Source organism: Ambystoma mexicanum, chromosome 9 (genome assembly GCF_040938575.1).
Source record: "Ambystoma mexicanum isolate Mex_15411 chromosome 9, UKY_AmexF1_1, whole genome shotgun sequence".
Lineage (NCBI taxonomy): Eukaryota > Metazoa > Chordata > Amphibia > Caudata > Ambystomatidae > Ambystoma > Ambystoma mexicanum.
Genome location: NC_090931.1, coordinates 1,276,287,749 through 1,276,309,338, shown reverse-complemented (window position 1 = coordinate 1,276,309,338; position 21,590 = coordinate 1,276,287,749). Strand labels below are relative to the sequence as shown.

Below are 21,590 nucleotides of genomic sequence, written 5' to 3'. Positions count from 1 at the left end.
AAAGATAATCAGGCTGTTTTGAACACTGAAGGATCCACAACGCCAATATACTGAGCGAGTCAAATAGGAGCGTTAAAAGCTGAATGTTTTTGATATTGTAAAAGTAAACAGTATTGGTGGATAAATCTGAGAGCATCCAATACCATAGATAAGAAATGAGATGTGCAATCTCGCCTGTTGTACAAATTAACACAGAGGGAAGGCGGATCACCCCATAAAGTAGACACAGGTTTACCTGAGCAGGTTGGGTCACAGATTAAATGTGCAAAGCCTGGTACTAATTCTGCGAATGCTGAATATATAGGTTAAAAGGTATTTGTACCACACACCGTCACAAACGGAATTGGTCCTTAAAAGGGCGGTGCAAGAAAAACATATGCTGCCAGGTCATCATTTATGAAAAATATGGCAAACGTAAGCGGTTGAAAGAGTCACTCGACTCCGAAAATAATGTATTAAGATTAACTGCAAACGATTTAGACCCCTGCGAAGAAGTGAGTGGCGAGTTCGATTGTGTATTCTTCTGCCCAATAGACAGGACAGGTGGCTCTAAGGCGGAAAAAGTGAGGTTGACATATCTTTAATCATCGAGGAGTGTGGTGAGCACAGCCACATATCGGGTAAACCAAGAGATAATGGTACGCACGCACCTTCCTGAAACAAGGTCATAAAGACAATATGGTGGTAAAAAGTAAGCCAGACAGATAAAAGTGCAGCTTGTACGAAAAAAAGGCAGAAGGTTAAAGTTGGTATTCAGGATGAGGTATTCGTGGATTTGAAAGGGCTGTTTCATGTGAATGAGACGTTGGGCTCAGAAAAGCAGATTGATGCCATGTCTCAAGCCGATGGCACTGATAGGGGTATCATTAATACTAAAGCATGTCAAGTAATCGACACCGATGGGGGTATCATTAATACTAAAGCATGTAAAGTAACTGAAGGGGCAGAAGATCCCACAGAGGCTAGGAAAGTTGCGGCTCAGCCATTAGTTTGCGCCCTGCAACTGGCGTCCATGGCTGACAAATATCTTCCACTGAATAGATCAATTGCATTGAAAATCCTTCACAGTGCAGTCCCATTTGTGTAATCACCACATATCAAAGCGGCGGACCAGGTTAAAGAGGCTACACAACTGACCTCAAATATCTGGTTTACCACAGAAGAAACCTTACAGTTAGGTTTCGAAAATACATTTTTTGTTCTTTGGTAAAAATATTGGGTACGAAGGTTACGGAGTGGCTGAGCATGTTAATCTCCAAAGAAATGACGCTCCAGAGAGATGATCTGATTGGAGAGAGGGGTGTAGGGGCAATGCTAGAGTGCCCGCGAGCCAGATACGAGAGCAAAGCAGAACAAATAGCCCTGTGGAATCATCTGGATATACCTTAGGTGGGAAGAGACTGTGCAGTCTGGATACGAGAGGGGAGGGCTTTTGGCAATGGCTCTCTAAAGTGTTTCAGTCCCATTTTGCAAGTCAGTGCCGATGGTCCCACTTTGTTAGGTTCTTGGAACAGAGGTGTTTCATCTTTCAGATGAGAGGGTATTGATTCAGTACATACATTGACCTTTATGGAATACTGCTGTTACAAGAAACCTGGATGATTGAAGCTAGGTCATTCAACAGGAAATCCACCATTCAATCATTGGCTACTAAGGGACCCAAGGGTAGGTCAAAGGGTGGTTCACTGCTAATGGGGCATCATCTATGGACTAACAAAAAAACTATTAAAAAATGATTATGTTAACAGATGCTTTCATCACCTCTGTGATATCATTGGATAGAGACAACAAGGAGTTCTTCATTGTTGACCTCTACGATGCACCTTGTGCGGACAATAACCACCAAAACCTAAGTAAGATGGTAGACCTGTTGTCTGGATTAAGAGAAATCATCCTTGTGTTGGTGGCTGGTGATTTGAACACAAAAATACGTGTGGAGTTAAATTGATTTAAAGACAGTAAGGTTTCTTCCCTCATTGTAAAAAACTAATTCAATTGTAAAGGTAAAGATTTGGCAGCGGCTCATTTATGAACGGCCACTGTAGTGGAGATGAATATAAAGCCTTTACTGGAATAAGTGGCGAGTGTGCTAGCACTACAAGTTATATATTTGTAAATGAAGTTGGTCTGAGTCTTGTGCAAGATATGGCAGCGTTACACAGAGAAGAATGTGGGTTATTCAAAGAAAAGCTTATGATCGAGCTGTATGATAGACGTGGTAATATCTACGTCAATAATGGGAACAATCGGGTAGAATGGAACACCGTCAATTTTAAACTGGCATATAAAAGAGCTGAGGTAGCACTGAAAGACTGCATTAGTTTGTGTGGAGATGGTACTTATGGAGTGGAGGTTGATTGTATTAATAATTTAGTGGCTATTATAAGTCAGATTGTGGAGGGGGTTTTGATGAAGAGAAAATACAGAAGCCGTGAAGAACGCTGCAATAGAGAGATGAGGAAAAATTAGCTTTTTTAAAAAGTGGTAAATTTCAGGCTAGAAAATGATTCCGGAACAACATGAATAGCATACTTGATCTTCCTGGTGAGGATAGTCCTAAATCCTCCATAGTTGGTTGCATCAAAAATGCAAAAACCGAATATAGACGTTGGTTGAGGTGTTGTAGAATGGAGAAGGCAAAATAAATTGGAAACTAATGGCATTATCTGCTAAAGAGAAGGATCATAGAGGATTGTGGAATATAATTTTTGGAATTAAAAAGAGAGGTCTACCCATTAACAGCATTCCCAAGAAAGAATTCAGTGTTTGTTGCATCTACTTTAGGAGCGGAAGGAAGGTTTGAAATGGAACCATCTAGCAAGTGGTAGTGCAAAATGAGTATTGTTGATTTGTTGGTTACCAGATGACATTCCTCCAGAGCTGCTGGCCCGGATGGGACCTGTAATGCCCTCAACAAACAAAAGCTGTGGCAAAGGGCTGTTGTGCTGTGGGTTGTGTTTGATGGCATAGGGAAAGCTGGGGTTCTTCCAGCTTCTTGGAACGACAACATTCTTCCAATTTACAAAAAGCGATCCTGGAAGAAGCCGGGTAATTACTTTCTGCTGGCAATGTTGGATATACCTGCCAACATTTTTTCACAGGTCCTTTTAGACGAATTAAATGTATTGATAGATCTATATAACATCTTACCTGCTTGTCAAACAGGATTTCGAAAACATACAAGTACAGTTCATAATCTAATTACCGTGACAACCCCGGTGGAAAGATTCTAAGTGATCCGACCACGGCTGATTTTGCCGCAGCCGGAATGTTCTCATGAGAAAGGTGCGAACTACCAAATGTTTGCACCTTTCTCATGCAAACACACTTACCTACTATGGGGGATGCAGGGGTTTCCCCCGCAACCCCCGCTCACTATACTGTAAAGTATAGTAAGACGGGTGTTGCGGGGGGCACCCCTGCAGCCCCCGTTTTTATTTCTTTATTTTTTTTGCAGGTGTGCTGCGGGGGGGGGGTCCCCTGCATCACCCCACTCACTATGCCACACAGTATAGTGAGTGGGGTGTTGCGGGGGACACCCTCGCAGTCTTTTTGCTACCACCAAAGGTTCGAACTTTTGGTGGCAGCATTTTTCGGTCGTTTTGTACGGTCAGAACTTTTTTTTCAGTCCGATCGTACAAAACCAGTGGAAAGTACATGGTCCAAGCAGAAGGAAGTTAACAGTTTACTGTGCTTTTATCGATTTTTCTGCAGCATTTGACACCATTATTAGAAATCAGCTGTGGAAAGAAATTGGTACATTGGAATATTCCCAACGTCTATTATCTATGATGTTGCAGCTATATACGCATGCCAGGGTGAGAGTAAGTCTCGATGGGTGGGGCCAGGTGACTGACTGGATCCCAACTAAGAGAGGGGTAAACAGCGACTCATATTGGCTCCGACCCGGTTTAACCTGCATTTGGCCAATTTAGAAAGAGTAGTAGAGACCCTTGCCGCTCGTAAAATAAAATATGAATTGGCCTGAAAGTGGGGTGGCCGGGATACGCAGATGATATGACAGTAAAAGGAAGGCGTGGTAAAAGTTGATGAAAAAAAAAATAAGAAATGTAAATGTTGTTCCGCATACATTTCCTAAAACGTCATCATTTGCGACCTTGTCCCTCATAGACCATAAATGAATAGTACAAATTGTGCATCATAGAAAAGTTGTGAAAACCTAACACGTTTGTGCATACCTCCGAGTCATGCCAATGGACAGCTCCTTGTAAATCCAGGGAATGGAAGACAGCAAGTTGCTCAAGTATAGCAGTAATATTTGAGCATAATTTCAGAGCTCACTGCCCAATATAATTCTCATCACGGGCGACATATTGCAACGTTCACATAACTCCTGTGAGATTGCTTTCTATATGTTACCCATTACCAATCCGGTAAGTTTGAGCGATTCCAAATAGTTCACAATAGCCAGCTTCATCGGTGTACATTGACAGTTCAAAAGAACATTCCACATTAGCTCAGGTGTTACAAAGCAATATTCAGAAAATAAATGATGAAAATACTTTCTCCTTGTACTTAGCAGATCAGGACATGCAGTCATTAAATGCCATTAATATAGAACAAAGCCATGGCATTTGTGGATGGTTGTAAAAACCCTCAAACTAAACTAGTGTTGTAACTAAACGATATACCTATTGAGCAGATATCCACAAACGCAAACGTGGCGGTACTTGTTGACGAGAAATTGAAATGGGTTAAGCGTTGGGATCATATTAAAGAGAAGACTATGCTGCAGGCACCAGCCATTGGCAAATTTATTGGAGCCCAGGGGGGCTTTTCCATTAGCACTGTTCTATTACTTTATCGATCGTACAAATATGTTTTCAGGCTTGCTAAATGAAGCGGAGGTATGGGCAAGTAAACAGCATAGGAATTTGGACTTGGTGGAAGGGAAGATTTTAAAAAGCCTGTTGCGACTCCCAAAGTCTGTGCCATTGGGATCTATTCGGCTTGAAATTGACTTGACGGGCTCATCAAGTATCGCGATATTTAAAAGAATTGTGTTATGCTAAACTCGCACAGATGGATTCCAATATCATTACTGGACAGGTTTTTGCATCTTTTCTTTAGAAAGGTGGATAGTGAGAAAACTGGCTACTTAGGAGGGGAGCTGTATTCAACTTATTTGATTTGGTGCCAACGTGTTAAACCAAGTTCTCTGTTAGATAAGGCGGGTACCCTTAAAAAAGCCCCTTAAAAAAAGCCTTTCACAAAGTACAATAGTCAAATTGGCTGCTACGGTTAATAGAGGTGGCTTTATCCAGTACTTGATGAGACGAGTTAAATGACTGCAATATGTGGATACTTATTCGTAGAGTTACATGGTGTCGCATTATCTGAAGATTACATTTAGTTTTGCTATTTCACTCGAACTTTAGGGGGCGGATATGCGATTCCACATGGGGAGAGGTTATGTAGGTTAGGTGGTGAGGAGGTTTTAGACAGAACACCTGCTGTTAAATTGTACCCCTCTGGATAACTTAAGGGCTCACTATGGGAAAGCATATGGTGAACACAGAATGTGTAATCGACCAGAGGTTTTATGGAATGTGTGAATGGAGGGTAATGATATTAATTGCATTTATTATATGGGTAAATGTTGTACTGAAATTATGCACATTTTACAGGAATGATGTGTTACTGCATCTTCTTTGTTGTTAATGGGGAGCTTTGAAGTGTTCCTTTTACTGTTTTATGATGTGAGGATTGTATACAGAGCCTTATAAGGCTAGAGGTATATGCAACAAAACAAAAAGGTTCAGATTGAGCTGGTTTATCCTTTTTAATATCCCACTCAACACAGAGAATTTACAGGCTAAGAAACAGGTGTCGTGGTTGGACCAGAAGATACACCAACATGCAAACTGCACATCACTCTTACCAAGCTACCAACCCAACCACCTCAGACAACAAACAAATCAAACACTGGACGCCACCCTTCCAGACAGGCCAAGGTGAGTGCACAAAACGAAGCACACCCAGAAAGCTCACCCGCACAGCCAGCTGCTCCTAGTTCAGCACACTGGGCCACAACCTTCTGGACAGGACAAGCCCAGTGCACAAAACAAAGCACACCCAGAAAGCTCACCCGCACAGCCAGCTGCTCTTAGTTCAGCACACTGGAGCCCACCATTCCGGACAGAACAAGCCCAGCGCACAAAACAAAGCACACCCAGAAAGCTCACCCGCACAGCCAGCTGCTCTTAGTTCAGCACACTGGAGCCCACCCTGCCGGACAGAACAAGCCCAGTGCACAAAACAAAGCACACCCAGAAAGCGCACCCACACAGCCAGCTGCTCCTACTCGGCACACATCAACAGATGAGCGCAACCATCTATCCTAGCCCTCTCTCCCTCATTAACCAACCCTACCCACTTTTCCGTGCCGAGCCACATGAGCGCCCGGAGACTATGACAACGGCAGTGGTGCGCGGTATAAATCAACGTCACAAAACAGGACCATGATGCTCCACGCTTGCGAGCTTATACTTCATATGCTGCCTACTAATGAGATGACAGGCCACCCTGAGGCGCACGAGGAGGCATCCACTCGTGGCGAGAGGACATTTTATCCGGTCTTTTCCGGATGGAAATCCTACCTGCTTGTTGCCATCCTTGGGTCCAGACTGCAGAGCCCAGGCGGATATCACATTAAAGCCCTTCACCACAGTACTTTCTGGGAACAGAGAAGCCAAGTACTCCGCATTCGACCTGTCGCGGTGGTTCATTTCCGTACCATTGCTCACATCCACCAGAATTTTGCCTGCAAGGGCGCCAGTCAAATTGCACAGCGTGGAATAATGCTCCTTGAATAGCGCCACAAACACAACATCCACCTTCTTGACAGCCTCCTCCTGAGAAGTCACTTCCGCCGACTCCGGGAATAAGCTGGCGTTGCGCTTTGGGTTGCGACTGCCCACGACCACCTGAAACCCCGCGCACACGAGGCGCGTGGCGAGAGAGCGCGCAAAGTCTCCACTTCCGAGGATTCCGACCGACGTACCAAAGGAGCCTGCGAGCGACTGGTCGCTTTTATCATTCTTGCTGCTTAAGAGTGGCTTTGCCATGTCTCCTTCCAACATGCTGTCGAGCTGCAAGAAAAAACACACAACCTGCATTAGCAAAGAAGTTATGAGAAGCAGTAATGAAATCTGCAAGCAAAACTAATCCAACTCAGGGTTGTCGCCTTGACTATTCAGCACAGCATTGCTTATCCAAGCAAGCATTGGCAACCCAGTCGTTTTGGCGTTTGCAGTGGTTTCCTGTATTTTACATTTATGTGTAAGCAGACTAAATGCTTGAGCTCTACCTGCAATTCCATACATACCTGAAAGTTAGTGTTTGTGACCAATAACATTGGCAACACACATTGTGGATAGACCTCTCTTCACTGTGCTGTACATAGGCCTTTAGGTGTAGAACTAAGTTTTGTGTCAGCAAACACTAACTTGCAGACATGCTTGCTACTTTTAAGGTAACATGGTGGGTTGAAGGGTGAATTCGGGTGAAAGGAAGACGTAGCAAGTTTGAGAGGGTGAAGGGGGCTAGGGTGTGTGGGGGCAGAGGTGAGATTGAGTGGTGGTCGAGCAAGGTTTGGAGTGGCAGTGGTGCACGGTGGGTGGTCTGGGAGTGGTGTGGGTTGATGGTGGAGAGTGGCATAGAATGGGATGGAGTGGAGTGAATTTGTGTGGGCTGGGGGTAGATTGGGGTGGGGTGGTGTGGTGTAGAGTGGTGTGATTCGGAATATTCGGGAGTGGTGTACAGTAGATTGAGGTATGGGGTCAAGTGGAATGAAGAGTGGAATGGGGTTTAGTGGTGAGGGGAGCAGTGTGGGATGGGGCAATTTGGATTGATGTGGAGTTGGGGTGGAATATAGTGGAATTGGATGGGATGGATGGGTGTGCAGTGTTAGGGGGTCGAGTGGGGAGGGAGAGTGTGGGGTCGGGTGGGATGGAGTAATGAGGCATGGTAGGTGGAATGTTGTGGATGGAGTTATGTGGGGTGCTGTAGAATGGTGTAGAGTGCTGTAGGGGTGCTGTGAGATGGAGTGGTTAAATTGTATGGGGTGGAGTAGAATGATGGGAGTTGAGTGGGTGGAATAGAGTTGTATGGAGTGGGGAGATGTGGACTACTCTTGAGTGGCGTGGGTTGAAGGGGTTTAGAGTGGAATGGGGTGTTGTGGAGTGATACCATTTGCGACGGGTGGTGTGGGATAGTGGTGGCTGGGGGTGGTGAGGGGAGATATAAGGTATGGTGTGAGGTGGAGTGTAGATTGGGGTTGGCTGGGGTGTTGTGTAAGGGTCTGCGGAACTTTGAGGAGTTATGGGTAGGTTGTGGTGGGGTGAAATGGTGCAATATGGATTGGACTGGTGCGATACGGGCTAGGGTGACGGGATGTGGTTTTATGTGCTGGTGTAGGGTGAAGCAGTATAGTAAAGAGTGGTGTGGAGCAGTGAGGGGTAGAGGAATGTATATGGAGTGGTGGTGGAGTGCTGGGTTGCATGTTTAGTTTGGGGTGCGGTGGTGTAGAGGTGTGGGGTGAATGCAGTGGGGGTGGTGTAGAAAGGAGTGGACTAAGACAAGGTTCACATCTTTCTGATCATTTTGACATTTGAGAGCCTCTGCACAAAACCAACTGCTGTGCAACCACCTCGTCAATGTAGCACCCACATGAAAGCGCCTGGAAGGAGTGGTCAGACGGCATGTGCGCTTCACAAAAACAGCAAATAAAATAAATAGTACGGGGTGCACACACTTCTGCAAAGCCGATTCAATTATACACGGGTGCAAGCCCCAGGCCTTGTTGGATGGACTACAAAAGTATACACGTGTGCATTAATCATGCACTTAATACATCAAAAATAGCTTAAGTAACAAAACGTGAATGCGTGGTTTGTTTAATGGCATCCCGTTTCAAGGTGTGCGCAGTAGTTCAGCGATTCGAGTGTAGGAATGTGCAGACTATGCAAGGTCTGTGTAACGTGCCCAATGTTGCCATAACTGACATGTTTTGAGTGACGGGTCTTTCATACAGGCTCGTGCTGCTCTGGCATTGCATGCATGCAGGTCAATAAAGGACTGTGCTTGCAAGAATGACCGGGTGGAGGTGGCACAGGAGCGCCTTCCTGAGCATCAATGAGGAAATCGAGGACCCACCAGTGCAATCATTCATGCTACCAGTAGCATGGGGCATGATCAGTAACGTTTCCTGCTTGCTGCACGTGCACATTTGTGTCTTATTAGTTTGGATGTGCTATAGGAGGGCTTGTGTAACAAACGCTGGGCCAATCCGGAGTTCTGATGCGTGTGCCATCATTGATTGGCCCAGCGTTTGTTACACAAGCCCTCCTATAGCACATCCAAACTAATAAGACACAAATGTGCACGTGCAGCAAGCAGGAAACGTTACTGATCATGCCCCATGCTACTGGTAATGTTAGATGTTAGTCATTATACCTTCCTTACAGGGCTTGCACCCAGGCGATATACGAGGGAGTTGGAAGACACGATTTTTAGTTTTGGCTGTTAAGTGGTGCTTTAGCGTTGCCTACAAGCTGAAACTATTGCAGTGGACTATCGGTAGGAGGGAGATGGGACGTGGGGGAAGGACACAGCTTGTGGGAGATTTGGCTTTTTACTCATTCAGGGCCAAAACTCCTACAACCCAGCTCCACAATGCCGTCATCCTGGTCAACCATTACTGCTTCCCTGGTTAGTTGTGCCTCAGGTGAAACTAAAATGACAGGAGTCATGCTTAACTTTCGCCCAATAAAGGTGACGGACCAAGACCTGTAAAGGAGCTTTCAGGGTCAACCGGGACCAGACTGGACTCTTGGCCACAAAGATCCAGATCTTGCATGGATGTACCCACCCGCCATCCCCCCACCCCGTCCCAAGTCTCTTTCAGAATTAAGGTAGTCAGTACCTTTTTGGCATTAATGTCTCCAAAGCGCTGTTTTGCTGCACTGCTTCATTGATGTTATTGTAGAGCCGTAATATAGATTGCAACACCAAATGCAAAGCAGAAACTGAAGACGGGCCCAAGGTATGAAGAGGAGAATGATACAGGACAGTCTAATTAATTAATTAATTAATTACTGGTACCTTCAAAACGAGGAACCGGGGTGGTTGATCCTTTCCGATTCGGTGGCTGCAAGTTTAATACTGCTCGCGTCTGTGATAATACATGCCCGGCCCATTTAGCTCCTCAACCTGGGCTATATGTGTTGTCATGCCTGCTCAGGTTTTCACACATTTGGCTGCATGAATCGCCCATGATGGGTGAAGATGCAAGACGCTTTCTAGACGCAATCATCGTGGTCGAGTTAGATGGTACTTCCCTAGTGGCCGTTATAGTTACACTGGTTGAGTTAGAGGGGACTTCCCCAGTGGCCGTTATAGTTACACTGGTTGAGTTAGAGGCGACTTCCCCAGTGGCCGTTATAGTTACACTGGTTGAGTTAGAGGGGACTTCCCCAGTGTCCGTTATAGTTACACTGGTTGAGTTAGAGGCGACTTCCCCAGTGGCCGTTATAGTTACACTGGTTGAGTTAGAGGCGACTTCCCCAGTGGCCGTTATAGTTACACTGGTTGAGTTAGAGGCGACTTCCCCAGTGGCCGTTATAGTTACACTGGTTGAGTTAGAGGGGACTTCCCCAGTGGCCGTTATAGTTACACTGGTTGAGTTAGAGGGGACATCCCCAGTGGCCGTTATAGTTACACTGGTTTAATTAGAGAGGACTTCCCTAGTGGCCGTTATAGTTATGCTGGTTGAGTTAGAGGGGACTTCCCCAGTGGCCGTTATAGTTACAGTGGTTGAGTTAGAGGGGACTTCCCTAGTGGCCGTTATAGTTACAGTGGTTGAGTTAGAGGGGACTTCCCCAGTGGCCGTTATAGTTACACTGGTTTAATTAGAGAGGACTTCCCTAGTGGCCGTTATAGTTATGCTGGTTGAGTTAGAGGGGACTTCCCCAGTGGCCGTTATAGTTACAGTGGTTGAGTTAGAGGGGACTTCCCTAGTGGCCGTTATAGTTACAGTGGTTGAGTTAGAGGGGACTTCCCCAGTGGCCAGACCCTCCACATTTCATTTCATCCGAAAAGCGAAATGAACTGCAAACAGGCAGAGTCTGCTCAATTAAAATAGAACCTGGGGCCTCATTACGGCCCTGGCGTTTGACGCTGGTATTTTACCAACTCCGCCATGGTGAATGGCGGAATTACCACCCCATTCCAAGGTTGGCGGGGCAGTAATTCCCCATTCACCATTGGCCCTTCCCCATTCCCATTTTTGCCCCCATAGGGCTCAATGGGAATGGGGAAGGCGGTAGTTACGGTACCGCAAATTGCGGTACCGTAATTACCTCGAAAGTCCTTTTGCGGGATCCTTCCTTAACGGCTGGTAAAATCAGCCATTAAGGTCGGGACCCGCAAAGGGACCTCGTAATTAGGCGGTAAGAGTTTAACGGCGCCGTTAACCCCTTACCGCCTGGGTCGTAATGAGGCCCCTGGAGTCTCAATCGGAGCAGTCTCTTGGGGCAGGAGGTTAACTTTAGTTATTTGTGAGTAGCCATGATCAATTACAAAGCAATAATACTGGCACCGTATTGCCGTACTCTTTGTCCATTCTCCTGCGCTTGCTGACTGCGCTCGCAGCGCCCGCAGCACTTGCCACACTTCCTCAGCACTTGGCATGCGCAGCATTTGAGTTTTTGTAAACTCAACGTGTCAATCACAGCACAATGATTAAGCTCCAGCCCCTACTCCCGAATCACGGCACAGGCTGCTCCCAGCTGAACAGCTGACTGCACTCGGCACCAAGTAGAAACATGGAATTACATTTCTTTCTGAGACCATGAATTGGCTTGCCCCTCTTAGAAGTGTGAAAGACAACACCAATGCAAAAGAAACAACCCTGGTTCATGCCAGAACTAGTTAGGACACTTTGGCTTAGAGTGCAGACAAATGAGTAGTCTGCTAGCCATGACTAGACAGAAAGAACCAGAAATCTGAAATTGGGTTAGCCAAGAAAGTGTTCTATTCTTCTAAAAATCAAAAGAGCTGCAAATTCCCAGAAATCAAACTTCCAAACTCTACGTCTCCTGGAAAAAAAAAAACTCTACCAAAACCATCAAAGCAAGTCTTAGTTTGGCTGCAAGAGATTCTCCAATTTCAAAATTGATCAAATAGGTTACTCAATAGGCTCGCACTATGTGTCACTTGATTCTGGCTCATCTTGGAAAAAGTTTCTGTCTTCTATTTTCCAGTATGCTAAAGCTACTCCAGATAAAGTATGTGATGTGCTCATGTCTATGTCCAACCTCCTGTCCAGGAAATTCAGGCCTGGTGTGTGATTCAATTGAAAATGTTCCCCCTAACCTCGTAATTAAAATCCATTTTTCTTTTTTTACGATTCGACCCCTTCCATGCGAAAGCCAGCAAGATAGCTTTGCTTGTTGAGCGCTCGCTGCTGTATATGTGCATCATCTGCAGGTCGCAGGTTCAAATCCTGGCAAGTCCAACTCAGCCTTTCATCCTTCCCAGGTCGATAAAGGAGTTCCAACTTTGGTTGGGTAATCCTTGCATGGAAAATATTCTATGTACAACATTTTGTCAAAAGCACTTTATAAATAACAAATCGTGATCATCTTGGATTACCCCTCTCATAAACAAAATCCTTGCTGGACCCTGAGGTAGCTGGCAACTATCATCGCATAGCAGATTGTCTGTTCCTTATGAAGGTCCTTGAAAAGATGGTAGTTATGCAATTTCAGAAAATGTGTTAGTCTTGTGCATTGCTTGGTACTGGTCAGTCAGGCTTTTGCCAATTCCATGGTACAATGACTGCTCTTGATGTCAGAGAAGACTTACTCTAATCTGGATAACAATCAATCATCTTTAGTAAAAAATGCTTGATTTGTCTGCAGAATTGTACACATTGGATCACCAGATCCCATAGAGATGAACGTGGATTGCTTCTACGGTGGTTTGCCTCTTTCATCACGTTTTCCTAATGTTGCTCACATTATGTCTTTCTATGCATTTTAGGCCCTCCTCTCCTTTTTGAATCTTGGGGATACGCAGCACTGCTCTTCGCACATAGACGGATCCTTGATGTAAACATTGCTGCTTGTACAGCTAACCCATTTTCTCCCCTCGTACCCGGCACCTTCGTAATTTAGCAGCCAGCACAGGCTCATTCCACACACATAATGCAAACACTTTTGCACAACACCTCTGCCATAAGAATGAAGCTACCTTAAAAGGCAAAAATTCAAACTCCAGCGTTCCACATAATTCTCAATCTCCTTAAACAAAATCCACCCGTTTAGTTCATAGTTTACCTCTGCAGCGCCCATCCACATGCCATTCAGACATGAGCGAGTAGTAGGGTCTTGGCCACCCTCGCAACTGTAATGGCTGGAATGCATACACTCATAATAGCACCTCCCAATTCTCCCAAATGTGGACTCCAGTCCCTCTGAGGGCGTTGAAGCAACAGCTTTTGTTGGGACCATAATTATGGGGAAAGGCGCTATACAAAATGAATTTATGGACCTCAGGTTACGCATTACCTTGCATGATCTTGCCACAGACTTTGGATTCTAAATATGGTGTTCCTCAGGGCCATGCTTGGTCTCGGCTATTGTTCAACATCTACGTTAAGCCTTTCCAAGACTTATTTAAGATACTGGATGTTAAATTTCATCGTAACGCTGATGAAACCAACCTATTTTTCAATACACAGGCTTTCTGCTATCAGGCAATAGCATTTTGGCTGACCCTTCCCCGTATTAAGTCTTGGATGCAGAACAATTGGTTCAGTCTTAATACTACGAAAATTGACGGGATGATTGTACATCTCCGAGCTACTCCCATGTTCTGAATACTCAATATTCTTCCAAATTAGACTGTGACACTACATCAGTAAATACATCAAGTAAACATTAAATAAAGTCAAGTCGTTAGGCATTTTGTTTAACTCTCTACTTGACTTTTCTCAAATCACTCAAACTAGGAGCCATACCTCCTATTTGAGACTCAGGAAACCGATTCAACCTTACCTTCCCCTTATGACCACTTGCCAATTCGTAAATACTAATAGGACTACTGTAATTCATTATACTCTAGACTACCTAAATCACAGTCATCTGCTAAAGATTTTGCAGAACACAGCCAGAGTGGGCATGACCTTTCCCGATCATGCCTTAGGAGATCTTGACACGCTGCTGGTTTCAGCTAGAACCGCATTTAAATGCCCACATGTTTCTATTGAAACGCCCTTATATATCTTGCAAATAGACTAAAGTCCCACAGCACTACTTGACCTTCTTGGGCAGCCACCCTCCAATACCTGCCCCAGATTTACCCTCAACTCTCAACTTCTCTGTGCCAGGCATCAAAATTCAGAACAAACTTCCATCGCCCTCAAGTCTGAATCCATTCAGGAAAATTCAGAAACGCCTTCAAAATCACATGTTCTGGAAGCATCTGTCTTGTAAAGTTTGGGGACTAGGCTTTCTGTTCAATTTCCCCTCCGGCAGCATACATGGCCATATGTCTGAGCGCTTTATAAATTAACATAAATAGACTACTGTGGTAATTCAACTTCTGCCCACTCTTTCCTTTGTACGCATGGACTTCCTCCAATATGTGGCACGGGCAGAAAGCAACAGGTAATCAACAACACATGAGCATCCACTGCCACACCTGCTGCCCTGCCCGCGGCATAAGCACAATTTGCCCTCAAGTCACCGCCGTAATTCCAACAACGCATGCACAACGTGCCCCTCGGAAGGGGCAATGGACTGGATGAAAAGATCCGGCAGCAGCCTAAAGTCAGATCACAGTTTCCAAGAACTAGGGCCACTCGCCATCAAATAACCAGCTCTACGGACATGAAGAACATGCGCTTCTAGTAAGAACTAGCGGCTCTCCGAAGACCCATTAGAAAAAAGCATTGATAAAACCGGTAGCCTGCTTTTGCATGGTGACGGGCAATTGTGTTTTGGCTTATCAGATGCAACCACCTTAAGGAATACATCTATTACGATCTAAATATGGTGTAACCAATCCCTTATCCCCATCACCCCTGGGATGAGATATTGCCTGCTTCATCTGCAAGATATCGGGCACATTACGGAGTGTCATAGTGGCACGTTGCCAATGAGGCGCATCACACTTTGTTGACGTTGGTAACCAATGTGAAGTTCGAGTCTATACATTTCGTACAAACAACATGATCATTTCTTGCTTGTGACCATGTGGTTTCTGTTTGTGTTTCTTGCTTCTGCTTCACCCTCCATCTGTGACTTGAACTTATGTATGTAACTTAAGTTTCATAATAATTTTTTTTTTTTTAAACAAACATTTTTCTTTTTGTTCTGGAACAAACATATGCACCATATGTATCAATGTGCCGATTTCTTCTCTTAGCCTGCACATGGATCTATCCCAACAGTATATGGGACACAGCAATGTCTGTGTGCCATGTACATGCATTTCCGAAAACTCGTTTATTTTACTTCGTCCGTGGCTCCATGCACATCAGGTCAGGCTTGAGAACGACTCGGGTCGAAACACGTGACACTGACCACATGAGAATTAAACTACTTTCTGCACTTACCTGACGGGATTGAATTCATGTCACACTAATAGACCGTTTACCTCCGTACAAGCGGGCAGAGCGCGACTCACCTAAACCCACTCCAACTACAGCTTCATTAGTTCAAGGTCTTTGTGGGTGGACCTTTTGGGATTGGTGACGCTGCTCGCCCCCGTCCGAGAATAGTGTGCTCCAGCGCACTCCCCAGGATTCGAACCCGCACACACTTACTGTGGACTCTACTAGCACATTTCCACCACAATTCCCCCTTTTGACAGCCTTCCTTGTTTAACATGCGTTTTGGTGTTCTTGCAGTGGCTGCTGGGCGACAGTGCAGTCATTGCAAGGGTAAAGCTAGGGAGCAGGTTTTTTTGTATAAAGTACAGGCAGGCTGTATGCGCAAGACCCAAAGCTTCTCATCTACAATCAAATAGTTTCACACTTCTGTGAACCATCATTTGTGAAAGCCAATCCACGTTTCCCCGTTACAGCAGCCTATGTTTTCCTGTATCCAGCCAGAATAGATATTTTTCACTACAACGCTTCAAGTTGGAGACCTTCAGCTTCCAAGCGCTGTAACAGAAGTTTTTTTTACTACCCGATTCCATCATTCTTTATTATTTATTTCTTTACCCCATTAGAAAGAAAGGATGATTTACCCCAGCAGAGTTTTGAACTTGCAGTTCAGACTGGCATGTCGGCAGTGGCCGTTTAACCCACTCAACTTGAACTACTGTATGCCATTCTATCCACCATGCCGTTATTTCTTATGATAGCTACCCACCATCTCCAGTCCCTTTCGGATAACGCCCCCCATAATATTAATATAGTTACCATGTTACGCCAGCTTCTAACCACTGATTCACTCAGGCCCCTGGCCATTACCACCTGGTACGGCCCACGTTCATCGTCATTATGGCCATTAGCACCCGTGTAGTTTTATTTATAATAAAACATATATAAATGTAGCACCCGCTTTTGGTGCTGCACGGCGTCGTAGTTTCCAAGTCCGGTTTCTATGTTGATGTCACGTCGTGAACAGATAAAACGGAGTTGGGAGACAACGACGCCGTGCCGCATCGAAAGGCACGTTTTTTTTTTTTTTTTATGAAACACTCTCAGCACCCGCTACACGGCTCATAAGAGGTTAAGGAGAAGCAGGGAAGAGGGCACTCAGGCTGCTCCGAATGCAGGCTTCTACCATATGATCCAGTCGGCAGTCCGATCATCCCAGTGGCCATCGCCCCTTCTTAGGAGGGCCCTGCTGAGGCTCCGAGACTGCTGCCTGGAAGCTACTGAGGGCTAAATATTCCACTCTGATCAATTAATCCTGGAACGCATTGGCAACCATAACCAGCACATACAAAAATCAATATTGGCAGCTGCTAGTCGCTCCATTCAAATTTGCCAGGGCCCCAATACCTCTGACCCCACCAGTCTTTCTATACCTCTGACCCCATAGGTAAACGTATATTGCCCATTGGCTTTCGCTTCCACCCCTTTGCTAATGACACTCAAATCTTTTCCTTGCTGCATCCTGGTCATTTTGCAAACAATTACCCGCCGTCTTATCACAATCTGACTACTTCCACAGCCTCACGCAGAACTCTTCGAAAACGGAAATCATTTTTCTCCCGGCATCCAACATCATACCTACACTCCACTGGTGGCATGAAGCTGCGTGACCACTTAGTTGATGAGTGTTGGTTGGCATTTGTGCCCTTGTGAGGGGCGTGGGCTTGGCATATTGTGCAGGCATAATTACCACTGTTCCAGAAAGGGGATGGGAAGGTTTTGCATTCTGCCGAATGGAGTGTCTTCGCTTTGTGGTATGGCAGTTGGTTTTCAATCTGCAGCTGAATTCAACCTGTGGTCCCCTTTTTGATCCAGTCATTAGCTTCCGTATTTTTCTTTGTGCTCAGATACGGTAGGGTGGCCAGGAGGAAGTTCCCTCCTTTTCTGCAGAAGCAACAAGGTGGTGATCAAGTTATCGTTCCAAGATTTGGATGGACTTGTCTTAACTTGCCTCTGTGTTACGCCTCTGGGAACATTTCTAAAGACGCAATCATGTACTTTAATGCAGACATAAGGGAGGGCTCATTTATACGTTGGTCCGGTACCTCCCTGCCAAAGGATGCTTCAGTCCTGGGCTTTCACGTCTACGCCAATTTCATTCTGGGAGGTGTAGTCTTGGGTCACTTCAATGGACTAAAATGGACTGAATTGAAACAGGAGACACCCATATACAGTGACATGGAGTCTTCTGGTAACTCCCACTCATGTGGGTATCCCATGTGAATTCAGTTTATGATCCACTCAGTGATGCAAGAGTAGCGGCAATGGAAGGCATTGTGCACGCTTGCTGATACCCTGGAAGGTAACGCGCAGTAGACCACAAACAAAAATGCAGAGCAATAGCCATCAGCCTCCAATCCCTATTTAAAGTGCAACAAATGTGGGAGAGGCCTGAAGCAGAGACCCAGGATAACAACATAAACATCCATACATGTTTTTAAAAAGGTATTTACCACTTCTTTTTCTCTTACTACAAATTATAGTGAAGTAACCTAACCTAATCAGACGTAGGCATTTAAGGTTCATTGTAAACAATCCTTAACTCATATTTGTATTGAAAAGTGTCTTAACATCAAGAGGGATCACCATCGTGCATTAAAAGAGGATGGGAAACAATATTTCCTTTATGGCAAAAACCATGAAGGGGCAAGGGGCCAAACACAAACCTCCAAGCATCTGATAAGCCAGAAGGTCTGGCTTTTGTGTTTGTATATGCTAGAAGGGTGTGGGGGGGTCATCCATGACTAAGACTGTACTGCTGGATGGAGGAGTGGGTGAATTTGGATGCATTGGTTAATAAATGGATGAATGGGTAGACTGGACAAGCGGGTGAACGTGGTTGTATTGGTGGATGGGTAAATATTGTATAGGTGGATACGTTGTTTCGGGAATATATTTATAGGGATGTGCAAGGGGGTGAATATCTGTAACGGATGGATGGATAAGTGGGTGACTAGGATTGCGATTATACCTGGATGAACGGGTGGGTATGGTTTCATGGAAGGAGGGTTAAGTGGATACAAAAGGTTGAATGGATGGTGAGCCAGTGACTTGAAGGATGCTATAGGACTGAGGGGGCTGGTGACCGCCACTTGCTCCCTGATGCAGGGCCCAGATGAAGTAGCTCGTGGTTTGGCCAGACCCCCAAAAACATCATAGTCTCGTGGAAGACCTAGGAAACGTTAACATAATGATCAAGTTACCAGCAGTTGGGAAGTGAAGCCAGTATGTTGTAGGCCCATCACCAGTTTCGTTTCAGTCTCAAGACCTGCAAGTCAAAACTACAACAAAGGTTCCCAGCGAGGTAGAGATTTGCGAGCTCCGTTCCTGGGAAACAACTTTTGACTCTGAATGCTCCGACCCGCATCGGCCGGAGAGTACCCGAATAGAGCTTGCATCGATATCTGGCAGAGACACAGGACGGACAAGGGAGAGTCCTTAGTGGGCAGCTGCAGAGGTATGCATGGTCGCGGAGTGAATCCAAGATAGCATATACATGCTTAGTAGTTGCAGGTCACGTGTGGTCTACAAGTCAATGTGACACCTAGAGAAACAATAGATTACACAGCCTATACCCAATCACGGGCCATTCTTCAACCGCATAGCCAGTGGAAAACCGTCAAGCAATACATGGGGTAGGTCACACACTGCTGTACTATAAATGAAGTGCAAACCGATGTGTAGTGTCCGAGACTGGTAGTTCAGAGTGGATGTGCCATCCAGAGGTAGCATAGATCAAGGCACAGAGTAGGAGAGAACGTGGAGAAGAGGAGGAAAAACCACAGAGAGGGTGGGCAGAGATACTGAAGGAGAGGCGAGAGTGGGCAGGGGGGGGCGTAGAGTGGGGTAGAGGACGAACATAACAGTGGAGGAGGTGGAGAAGAAGGTGTGCACCAGGACCCCCAACCGGCCCATAGAGCTGGGGTTTGCCCAATAGCACTTTAAGATGGAATAGCAGCACCTGTGAGATGGATGGGGATGCAGATTAATACTCAAGAATCAAATCAATAATGACAAATCAACAGTTTGGCAAAGGTAGTCTATTTAATGATAAGTGCAAAAAACTGGGAGTTTCATGAATATCCGTGGATGCGTGATCTTCCTTCTCGCTTCACAACTTCAACGAACTTCATAAAAACCACAACATTTATACTGAAAACTCGTCATCGCTGACATTTAACGCTTAAAAGTTGGCATGCAATTCTATTGGTTCTAGGAATGTAACTTTAATATAGGTACTATATCTGTATATGGTAATGGAGTAAGGGGATTGGGTAAACACTGTCAGGTGGGGGCATCTAAGCCCTTCCTTCAAAATGGCTATTGTAGACGTCACTAAAAGTACGACGTCCCATTGGTTCTACTAACTTTAGGACCCTAGATTACTTGGTCCATTATAATTGGGTTGGCCCCAACCCCACTCATACTTTTCCACTTTGCCTAGCAGCATGCAGAATGGTCGGCTAGGTGCAGGGTGCCCACCAGCTCCCCCGGCCTTCCTCCAATTATTGTTACAATCAATCATCACTTTGGTGCCCATGTGTTAATTATTTCACTGTGGTTGGCCTCGAGACTGCATCTCCTGTCTGGAAAAGTTCTGATATCTTCGCCTGGCCCACTGCATTGCGTAGGTGTTAAAGTCTCACTTCTTTTCGCTCGGCTGGTCACGTGATTCAGACACTTTGAAAGTGCCTTCTCCTCCATGTAATTTGTGTATATGATTTTCGTTTTGCCCACCACCTGCCTTCGGTTTCTTATCTTGACCTTTCTGAGCAGGATATTCTGTTCCTTGCTTCATTAATTGTAGCTATTGTCCGTCTATTTTAGCTGAAACGACTGGCTTTCTTGGCAAGATTTGCCTCTGCTGAGTTTCGTTTCTGCTTTTTATTCTTGATTTGTTAAACATGAAGCTCTCTTTGTGTGGCCTTTAGTAACCTTTGGTTGATTCTGCTTCTTGTGCATAGCAGAAGTATACTTCTATAACATGCTTCTTCTGAGGTGGATATGTATAGGTGGCGCTTGCCGCAATCTATCTTACTACTAAGCATAGCAAGCTGCACAATTTCCTTAGCTATCTTGTGGTTCCAAGCATATGTACATGTGTAAACTGGTTGAATATCTTCGTCATGCTCATGGCATAAGCTTCTTACACTGGACATCGTCCTTTCATCTTATGTTCACGATGTCACTTGTGAACCTATGGTGTATGGTGTATGGTGTCATGGTGTTTCGTCTCTTTACGTCATTATCAGGTCGTCATCTCTTCTATCTGTGAGCAAGTTCGGGTTCTTGTGACGTCACCATTGGTCTTCCATTAAGACCTTTTTGGCTTCTTCAGGGACTGTACTCAGACGATCTTCATTTCGTTTCATTTGTTGATATGGTTTTCTCAATGGGTACTTTACTGTCCATGTTTTCCTTGGTGTCGGTACTTCAATAGGTGCTGTTCTTCTGATAGGTACTGGACAGAGCCCCACTGCGTCTCTCTGCTGGTTTATTTGCTCATCATACATCACATACTTCGGAGTGAACGTTCCTGCTACTGCAAAATCGACGGTTGGAGTGCGGGCCGTACTTGGGACCTCCTCTACAAAGGCACATAGGAGGAGACAGAGGAAAGAGAAGTGTGGAGCTAGTGAAAAAGAATAAGGGAAGGAAGGAAAGGAGGGAGGGACAAAGGAGCTACACGATAGAGCAATGCAGAGCAGCAAATGAGTGAAGGGAAGAAGGCAAAACAGCAGAGGAGAGAAAAAGAGAATACCATGGAGATGAGGTCATTTTAGAAGGGAAAGAAGTGGGAAAAGTAAAAAAACAGAGGAAATTAAGGCAGGTTAGTGGCTGGAAGTGATAGAAAGCAGTGAAAGAGGAGAGCACAGCAATAGAATTTTGGTCT

The 21,590-nt window shown here is 45.2% G+C and overlaps 1 protein-coding gene across 4 annotated transcripts in view; it reads right to left on the bottom strand.

Moving 5' to 3' along the window:
- Positions 1-21,590, bottom strand: part of STEAP3 (STEAP3 metalloreductase) — a 176,443-nt gene that overhangs the window by 58,570 nt on the left and 96,283 nt on the right. For all 4 annotated transcript variants that reach the window (XM_069616603.1, XM_069616605.1, XM_069616604.1 and 1 more), the window contains one exon: positions 6,621-7,112. In XM_069616603.1, the coding sequence (XP_069472704.1) occupies positions 6,621-7,103 (483 nt within the window). In that variant the 5' untranslated portion in view covers positions 7,104-7,112. The remainder of the gene's footprint in view (positions 1-6,620; positions 7,113-21,590) is intronic.